At 33.9% G+C, this 10,916-nt stretch overlaps 1 protein-coding gene across 1 annotated transcript; it reads right to left on the reverse strand.

The window, feature by feature from the left end:
- Positions 1-1,576: 1,576 nt before the first annotated feature.
- LOC134723451 (uncharacterized) lies at positions 1,577-7,987 on the reverse strand. Its single transcript, XM_063587065.1, has 6 exons — positions 7,888-7,987; positions 6,596-6,715; positions 4,564-6,247; positions 3,887-4,061; positions 3,134-3,263; positions 1,577-2,789 (listed from the first exon to the last, which is right to left on the reverse strand). The coding sequence occupies exons 2-6, from the start codon at positions 6,684-6,686 to the stop codon at positions 2,428-2,430; spliced, it is 2,442 nt and encodes an 813-aa protein (XP_063443135.1). The 5' UTR covers positions 6,687-6,715; positions 7,888-7,987; the 3' UTR covers positions 1,577-2,427.
- Positions 7,988-10,916: the final 2,929 nt, after the last annotated feature.

The following is a 10,916-nucleotide window of genomic DNA, read 5'->3' on the forward strand; positions in this document are numbered from 1 at the left end:
CGTATTAACTTAAATTCATTTCCACCTTTTTGTGTCCTTTCAGTGAGTGTCTCATACTGAACTGCTGTATTCTAGATTTGGTGTAAAGCAATATGAGCTTGCTGTTTGATATCTTGTGGGCATCGATACACATTTCTTCAAACAAAACTTAGTTTTATTTATTTGGGACGTAATGTGGATCTAATTGTACTTGTTGTTCAGTTCCACTTTTAAGTATTGGTTATATCTATTTTCGTTTTCAAGTGTTGTCCCATGTAAGAAGTTAGGTCTTTCAAATCTATAACTGATGTTATGAGTTACTTAAAGAATTGGACATAGTTTTTTATATGGATGCAATGACATTCTAATCAAGTTAGGTCTTCCCTCGGTTTTCCTGTATTATTTCTGTGTCGTTTCTGGATTTGATGTCATAATACATTTAAAAGTCTGCAAATAGTCTTATGCTGGCACCAGTTACGAAGTCATGCCTTGTCTGTTTTCTGTACTGGAGCCTGTTTTCTATTCAACTGACTGCGAACTTGTCAATATCATTTGCATGGACAAGATCGCAGTGATGCATGGTAAATATAAATGCTTTACTAAAATCCAATATATTTTCGCCTGGATTTTCCGGTCTATTGTTTTCGCTTGATCTTCTTAACCCAGATCTTGTATTTGACATCAAACGTAGTTACTTAAAGTTTTTCGACGTTGCGTATGCTTTTGATTGAAATAATAATGACAAAAAGGAAGTTGACGTTGCGTATGCTTCAGATTGAAATAATAATGACAAAAAGGAAGTTAACATTGCGTATGCTTCAGATTGAAATAATAATGACAAAAAGGAAGTTGACGTTGCGTATGCTTCAGAATGAAATAAATAATGACAAAAAGCACGTGTTTAGGTTACAGGTGAACGATACCATAGGAGAGGGACATTCAAACACATAACTCGACAATAAACTGTCAATGCCATGTGCAAAATAAAGGAAAAGACCAAAAGACAAAGAACAGTACGATAAACACAACATGAAAAAATTAAAGATTCAGCAATTAATTAACACAAACCCCACCATGCATAGTCAAAGTGTTGATCGCAGGTGTCCCGAACATGTAAGCAGATCATATTCCACATATGACACCCATCGTGATTATCATGCAAATACAACCCTGGTAATAAGTCTAATTCGGTAGGTCATATTCGCAAAAAAGGAGAGGGAGTGTAGTCACGACAATTGGAACATATCCGTCGTCATCTGTGAAACAGACATTCCATAACGGTCAAACAACTCGCGATGGCAGCCGAAAAAATTACAGAGGGGTAATTTCAACTTCACCACTTAGAACTCTTGGTTTGTGAGCATCAACACTCTATCAAGGAAATCATGATAGGAAATACAAGCCCTGGAATATCGCATCAACTGGGAGATATATACTCTGTATGCAGGGGCTACTCAATTTTGATCTCAAGTAGCTTTCTCTGTGTATGCTGAATAGTTACCTTTGTTAAGTTATGTTTCTATTTCTATCAGGTCATTGCTAATCATTTGTAGGGAATATCAAAACTCTTTGAAAATAAAATAAAGTTACGTCTTCATTGTTTGAAATATTTTTTTATTATATAATAAATAAATGCAAATTTGATAACAATAACAATATAACAACACTTCAATAGTGGTTATTATCACAAATTAAAATTAAATCAGGTTAGCAGTCAACAAAAACACATTCACAATTAAACTCCACCAGTTTTTTTCAATATTAACATTTGTACGATGATTTCATTACCATGTATAAAAAGTAAATTAACAAATATACCGAACTCCAATGAAAATTCAAAACGGAAGTCCCTTAACTTGAGCATAATCACTAAGCAGTGAAGGATGAACTCAATGGCAAATTCATATAAGTACAAAAAGGAAAGTTTACCACGATCACAAACTCAATTCAACAACTGTTTACCAAGTTAGATTCATCGCAACAATCAGAATCGTAGACAAGTTGGTACTGCATTTGTCCTCTCAACTTCGTTGAAGGGACTCCTATACCAGCACACTTAAATTTCTATGAAATGTATTGATTTTCGTTGGTAAATCTAGAAAAAAAACCTGCTTTCTTCGTGGTAGCAATCTTTTGAGTTATACAAAGAATTAAATGAACCATCTCTACTCGGCTTTGAGAGTATGATAATCATCAATGAAAAATAATTTAAGCATATATATCCTTAAAGGTTGTTGCATATCAGATTCAGTTCAAAATCTATATATGGATATAATGTGATATGAAATAAATCTATTCTGAGAATCTATCATGTATTTGAAAGACAGTATGAACATTAACTCCTTTTCACTTTCGGTTAACCTTAATTGTACTTCAGTTGAGATTAACATTCATTTTGCTAAAAAGTGCACAAACATGCTATCAGCAATTTGTTACTTTAAAACAGATTTATTTCTTCTGTCTGCGTTTTTCTCTGAAATGATTGGATGGAGTAACAATATCTAAACCAACACCATGAGCAAACAACATTGAGTCTGTAAAGACGTGTTTTGTTTTTGGTGTAACAACAGGTTCACCAGGTTTCCAGGTGTCAGGTCGCGGTACACAAAGTACATGCAGGATGGCAATCGCAAAAGCAAGTCCAATATTCTGTACCAACTCGTCTGATTTTGCATCAATCTCGAGTCGACCATTTTGAAAGTCAATGGTACAGGATTCAATTGTTATTTTGCATTGGTGCTCCTCGTATCGTAGCATCAATGTTTTGATAATCCCACTGTTGCATTTATATAACTTAAAACGAAGAGCTCCTGAAAAGATAAATACAAATTAAATCGTATGTACTTAACAAAATGAATATTTAAAAGTTTTGAAGTGTCATAAGCACTTCAAATAGCGCCTTTTTTAAATATAAAAAAAAAGCTTCTCTATGCAATTAACGTGAACAAAACATAGTGCTATTTACTGAGTGAAGTACCATAATGGTTCTTTGTTACTCATTTACAGAAAGTTTATCAAAATGCCATTTGACTTAAAATTACACGATATATTATCTCATGTAAGTGAAAAGTTTCAACGCTTTTGGAATCATACATTATTCAACAGTACATATTTTGAAATGTGTCACCAGAGCTACTACCACAATGTTTAATACCTGGTTGGTCATCAGTTACAAACCAAGAACCAACAACTATTGCCCAATCCCCGTCATTATCCTGAATGAGCACGCCTCTTTCTTTGTACCTTGGATCAAGCGTGAGACAAGGCTTTGCACCATTAAACACCTAGAAGAAAAAACATAATGCTAAATACTAATGATAAATATATATATGAATGAATAAAAATATTAGTTTAAATGAAATGAATATAGAAATGATGAGTTAACTACTATATACAAAGATGTAAATTATATGCGTACAAAACATTAACAATAGATATTATGTTTTTGTAGAAACTGATACAGGCATATACTAAATTATTGGAGTGTGCATAAAGTTGAATGACAAAAATACCCAACTCCAAGGAAAATTGAAATCGAAAAGTCCCTAATCAAAAGGCAAAATCAGAAGCTCGAACACATCGCACGAATGAAATCTTTAGAGTGGAACATGTTGTTTAAGGAATATTATATTTTTCTTTTATTCCCAAGAATCTCGTGTCCGAAATGAGCCTCATATCAATAAAGACACACGTTAGAGATATGAGGAGCTGTATTTGGTTCCAATGGGAATACATTTAGTTTGTACAGAATGGAAGATTCAAGCAATGGATTCGTTAGAATCATGCGAATAGGCAGTATTACAACAGGCGTTGTTTATTGAGTGTCACCAAATGAAATCACACAAAGACATTCATTATAATGACATAAAAGTAGACAAAATAAGGATACATAAAGAATTGCACATACCATAGATGGCAAGGGCAGTTGTTGAGAATCTACAAGTTTGATAGTAACAATTGGTTTGACTATTTCGTCCTGGAGAATCTCTTCACCATGATAGATTTGAACAGCTGATACAGTATGCAATGGCGCATGCATTACTCGACATGTAAAACTTAGACCATTTTTGTCGTCCCTCATTCTACAAGAAACACAAGCATGTATTTTAAAAACCTATTAATAAATGTTTGAAATCTGAAAACTTATTATCATTTCCATTGCCTATTAGTGTATCCGTACCGTTACTTTAAAGATATATCAATTATACTTGAAGTACTTTAACAAATTAGAAGTTTCGTAGAAGTAAAGATCGAAAATCGCCCCATATATATTAAGTATATGTCTTAATGTAAAACTTCCATGCAGTATTTCGTGGCAGGGATTAATGATTCAGGGGTTTATGGTATATGGTTGTTTTTCAGAAAACTTGCAATATAAATACTTTGGTTTACTAGAATGAACTAGAAATGATCAAGAGAAAAACAACAGGTGTACCGGTATATCATACCTTTTCAGCCTTGAAGTCCACCCTCACTCAAATTTCTATTTTCAAAATCATTGAATTATTTTCCGAAATCCAAGCCAACACAAATCCCAGAGTAAACTCAGAGTAAACTTCTGAGTGAAAGTTTTGATCTACTTACTTTTGATCAGCAAAGTAGCAAACACGGCAGTTTTCCTGTGGGTCATATATCGTATATTCAGGAATTTTTATTTGTGATAAATCTTTTGGATATATCATTGTTTCGAATTCCTCTGAAACCAAAACAAAATGACACAAGTCACTTCTATCCTCTATTCTTCCACTAAGATACAACATGTAGTGTCCTCCAGATGAATCCTCGTAACCAATTGTTTCTTGGAACATTTTTTGCGTCGAACTAACCCAGTCTCCAATCCCATTTAATTCTAGTTGAGCTTCAAGGAAAGATTCCTGCGACTTTTCACTCATAAAGTCATCGCAACTGCTAAAACCTGACGAACCAGATATACTTTCATCTGATTTATCCGATTTCTTTGACCTCGCACTTGCCATCATTTGCGAACGTATACTTCCCTCTGGATCATTCATAATCAGTTCATCCTTTTCGGCAATAGTTTTCATTACAGCCACGTCAGATCTTGTACTGTATCCACTTTCTGAGGCTGTTTCAAAGTCTTCCTTTCTAAATTTGGCTAGTCGAATAACTAATGGGTTGTGTTGCGTAACTGGGTCATATTCAAAGGGTCTTGCCTCACCAGCGATACATTCTAAATTCGGTCCCTGTAGTGACATCAAAAGTTTACGTCCATTGTCATATGATCTTTTTTGGTCATCCTTGAAATCCATAAAGACATCTACCTGATACTGTTTCACTGGCGTCCCATCTTTTCCTTTTTCTAGTGCCATAAAATCAAAAGTTACTGTGACTGGTTTTTGTTGAACTTCAGAAGGTACTGCAACCGATGCTTGCTTATACCTGCCACGTGATGTCTCACCTCTGTACATCGCACCAGGATACTGGTAATTTTCACCATACAATTCATGCCAAAGTTTCCCGGTTATTTTATATGAAATAGACAGTTTCGATCCATCTGATCTATCCGTGGTATTGTCATCATGAGGCAGTAGTTTACCCAGAACTCTTTGTGTGTCTTCTTTGTATTTGATAGGATGCAGTTGATGTGTATGCCATATCAAATCAATGTCATAACAAGGCACCAGGAACGTCTTTTCTGTACATTGTTTTAGATATAGAAACTTCTGGTACCTTTCAAATGCTAGTCGCATATATTTTTTGTCACGATAGTGTGGCAGGCTCACGTTGTGAAAGAATTTACCCTGTCGACAGGTTGCAGATTCGATATTGTATCCCAGTCGTGAAGAATGTGTGCATAAGCTCTGATCTATATCGGGTCCATAGTTTTCGGCATATGCATCTGCATCAGGTATATCTACCAAAAATGGTTCCTTTGGATACTTCTTTTCCCAAAGCTCTTGTGATTTATGCATTCGCATTTCTCGTTCGTCCATTCTAAATACCTTATGATCAATTATTTTTCCAAACATTCGTTCACAGTCGGCAATATATGCCTTTGGTGCTAACATATGACAGTGCCATATCCATTCTATATCCAAGGGGGCTGCCAAGAAGTCATTCTGTGATGCTACAAGCGGAAGCCAAAACTCTTCATATCGTTTGATGCCACGCCTTTTAAATGGCCCACAATACAAGCATGGATATTCATTGACTATTTCCAGTAATTCAAGGTGTCCAAATGCCGCTTCGGTAAGATTTACATCAAAGTTAATCGATGTAGCCTCCCTTGCTGCCTCCTTGGGATGTCCTAAAACAACAAAATAATTGTATGCAGCTATTGCTAAAAAACATTCTGAATAAATGCTCGGTCTGAATTATATATATTTGTTTGAGTATGATACATGAGTCTATTGGTTGTATACAGTTATTGAAAACTTTGTAAACGTTGCCGTTCGAAATAATGTCACAATACAAGGCCCTGTGTTTTAATCTTCGAAACATTTAGAAGTTTTACGCTACAAAAAAGGGCAAGGATCTTTACAACTGTTATATCGTCGTTTTGTAAAGTATCTACTTTCAAAGACGAATATGACTTTTTTCTTATCTGATTTTATATGTGCGTATTTTTCAATTTATGTTACGAGTAACTACATACTTTTCCTGCCCTCTTTGAATCTTGGTACATCGTCTTCTGTCGCTGGTTCTGTATCCATTTTGGTATCACCAAGGTCAACAGAGACCGACATAAGTTCTCTCTTTACCACGCCATTAGCATCTAAATATGAAATATAGAGAAAATCTGAATCTCTCGACTACGTTTAATTAAGATTTCAAATTTGATTAAATTTAAGTGATACACTGATATTTTTTTATTATCAATACCGATCTATTGACAAGATACGATCTATTGACATGATACGTCGATTTGATAATAATCAGCAATTTGATTATTACTATCTCAGCGTTAATTCATGTATTGGTGATACACAGAAATTCCATGGTGTAAAAAATACGATATTTAATAGAACAATTTTAATATATAGAAACAAGTATTATTTAGAATGTCAGTACTAAGTGTATTATGGATTATGCCAACCATTGATAAAAGAAGGTCAACTGTTGTATTTCAGTGGTTAATCTTTAATTGACATATATGTTTATTAAACAATGGTTTCAATACAAAGCTGTTAAATTCCGTCCTCAAAAGGACAAACATATACCGTATAAGTCACGGTGTTGAATATTTAAAATTGTATTATATAATGTTGAGTACACACCAGTATGAGCTAGCCAATATAACTTTAAAATGCTAATGTTAATGTTAATCCAATGACAGTTGAAATGTCTGATTTAATTAAAAGAAAAACAACAGGAACGGCAATAATCATAACAAGTTTTTGTATAATAAATCTTAATTATACTATACGAATCCTCGATAATGATAATAATATAACAATATTATTGCTATTTATAAAAAACAAAAACAAATTATAATAGAGAGACCAATGTATTTGTTTATCATCTTAGGCCTATTCATCCATAAAACATTGTGAAATATTCGGATGGAAATCATTATATATAATGCGTAATAACATGCGTAACTTGATAACAATATTATAATTATTTGTTATCGATAGTATACATAGTTATTAAAAAAACGAAATCATAATTAAGACTATTCAAAAGACTACAAATAACATAATAGTAATTTTAAGTAAACACGGAGATAATCATTGCATTGTAATGACATTAAATAAATGTGTAACTGGACACATATACAATACGAATAGATAGATACAAATTATAAGCATACTATTAAATATATCAACAGTATTAATCTGTTTATTGACATCAATTACACTATTAGATAATTATAAGTACTTTCTTTTGTTGTTAACGTTATGTTATTTTAGTTAATACATAGATAGCTATGAAAATCATTCGTACCTGTATTATTGTAGTTGTTGTAGAGTACAATCTAACCGGAAGTTTACATATCTCAGTTGCCAAACGATTTTAAAGGGAGCTAACGCTTATACAAACTGGTATCTATCACATATTAACTTATTTAATTTTAGCAAAGTCACCTGATTCTGTGATGAGATAGAGATAAAACGAAAGAGAAATATGTGCAGTAAGATTAAAAACAACCATATGTCTTTCAAAATGCATGTTAAGCATAGAACTCTTTAACATTAATTGGTATAAAGCGTATATATAACTGAGACAAAACAAAAAAAACAAAAACCCAACGCTGTGATGTTAAGTATTTGTGAAATATAAAGTGAGGGTACCCAAATCGCACCTATTTTGAGAGTTTGTTTCACTTACTTTTGCTTTTAAATAGATAAAGGAAATAGTACTATACCGGTGTTCAAATGTCATCAATCGATTGAGAGAAACCAAATCCGTGTAACAAACTAAAACGTATACCGATGTTCAAATGTCATCAATCGATTGAGAGAAACCAAATCCGTGTAACAAACTAAAACGTATACCGGTGTTCAAATGTCATCAATCGATTGAGAGAAACCAAATCCGTGTAACAAACTAAAACGTATACCGGTGTTCAAATGTCATCAATCGATTGAGAGAAACCAAATCCGTGTAACAAACTAAAACGTATACCGGTGTTCAAATGTCATCATTCGATTGAGAGAAACCAAATCCGTGTAACAAACTAAAACGTATACCGGTGTTCAAATGTCATCAATCGATTGAGAGAAACCAAATCCGTGTAACAAACTAAAACGTATACCGGTGTTCAAATGTCATCAATCGATTGAGAGAAAACAAATCCGTGTAACAAACTAAAACGTATACCGGTGTTCAAATGTCATCAATCGATTGAGAGAAACCAAATCCGTGTAACAAACTAAAACGTATACCGGTGTTCAAATGTCATCATTCGATTGAGAGAAAACAAATCCGTGTAACAAACTAAAACGTATACCGGTGTTCAAATGTCATCAATCGATTGAGAGAAACCAAATCCTTTTAACAAACTAAAACGTATACCGGTGTTCAAATGTCATCAATCGATTGAGAGAAAACAAATCCGTGTAACAAACTAAAACGTATACCGGTGTTCAAATGTCATCAATCGATTGAGAGAAACCAAATCCGTGTAACAAACTAAAACGTATACCGGTGTTCAAATGTCATCAATCGATTGAGAGAAACCAAATCCGTGTAACAAACTAAAACGTATACCGGTGTTCAAATGTCATCAATCGATTGAGAGAAACCAAATCCTTTTAACAAACTAAAACGTATACCGGTGTTCAAATGTCATCAATCGATTGAGAGAAAACAAATCTGTGTAACAAACAAAAACGTATACCGGTGTTCAAATGTCATCAATCGATTGAGAGAAAACAAATCTGTGTAACAAACAAAAACGTATACCGGTGTTCAAATGTCATCAATCGATTGAGAGAAACCAAATCCGTGTAACAAACTAAAACGTATACCGGTGTTCAAATGTCATCAATCGATTGAGAGAAACCAAATCCTTTTAACAAACTAAAACGTATACCGGTGTTCAAATGTCATCAATCGATTGAGAGAAAACAAATCCGTGTAACAAACTAAAACGTATACCGGTGTTCAAATGTCATCAATCGATTGAGAGAAACCAAATCCTTTTAACAAACTAAAACGTATACCGGTGTTCAAATGTCATCAATCGATTGAGAGAAAACAAATCCGTGTAACAAACTAAAACGTATACCGGTGTTCAAATGTCATCAATCGATTGAGAGAAACCAAATCCTTTTAACAAACTAAAACGTATACCGGTGTTCAAATGTCATCAATCGATTGAGAGAAAACAAATCCGTGTAACAAACTAAAACGTGTACCGGTGTTCAAATGTCATCAATCGATTGAGAGAAACCAAATCCGTGTAACAAACTAAAACGTATACCGGTGTTCAAATGTCATCAATCGATTGAGAGAAACCAAATCCGTGTAACAAACTAAAACGTATACCGGTGTTCAAATGTCATCAATCGATTGAGAGAAACCAAATCCTTTTAACAAACTAAAACGTATACCGGTGTTCAAATGTCATCAATCGATTGAGAGAAACCAAATCCTTTTAACAAACTAAAACGTATACCGGTGTTCAAATGTCATCAATCGATTGAGAGAAAACAAATATGTGTAACAAACAAAAACGTATACCGGTGTTCAAATGTCATCAATCGATTGAGAGAAACCAAATCCGTGTAACAAACTAAAACGTATACCGGTGTTCAAATGTCATCAATCGATTGAGAGAAACCAAATCCTTTTAACAAACTAAAACGTATACCGGTGTTCAAACGTCATCAATCGATTGAGAGAAACCAAATCCGTGTAACAAACTAAAACGTATACCGGTGTTCAAATGTCATCATTCGATTGAGAGAAAACAAATCCGTGTAACAAACTAAAACGTATACCGGTGTTCAAATGTCATCAATCGATTGAGAGAAACCAAATCCTTGTAACAAACTAAAACGTATACCGGTGTTCAAATGTCATCAATCGATTGAGAGAAACCAAATCCGTGTAACAAACTAAAACGTATACCGGTGTTCAAATGTCATCAATCGATTGAGAGAAACCAAATCCGTGTAACAAACTAAAACGTATACCGGTGTTCAAACGTCATCAATCAAATGAGAGAAACCAAATCCGTGTAACAAACTAAAACGTTTACCGGTGTTCAAACGTCATCAATCGATTGAGAGAAACCAAATCCTTGTAACAAACTAAAACGTATACCGGTGTTCAAATGTCATCAATCGATTGAGAGAAACCAAATCCGTGTAACAAACTAAAACGTATACCGGTGTTCAAATGTCATCAATCGATTGAGAGAAACCAAATCCTTGTAACAAACTAAAACGTATACAGGTGTTCAAATGTCATCAATCGATTGAGAGAAAACAAATCCGTGTAACAAACTAAAACGTATACCGGTGTTC

This window comes from Mytilus trossulus, chromosome 1 (assembly GCF_036588685.1).
Source record: "Mytilus trossulus isolate FHL-02 chromosome 1, PNRI_Mtr1.1.1.hap1, whole genome shotgun sequence".
NCBI lineage: Eukaryota > Metazoa > Mollusca > Bivalvia > Mytilida > Mytilidae > Mytilus > Mytilus trossulus.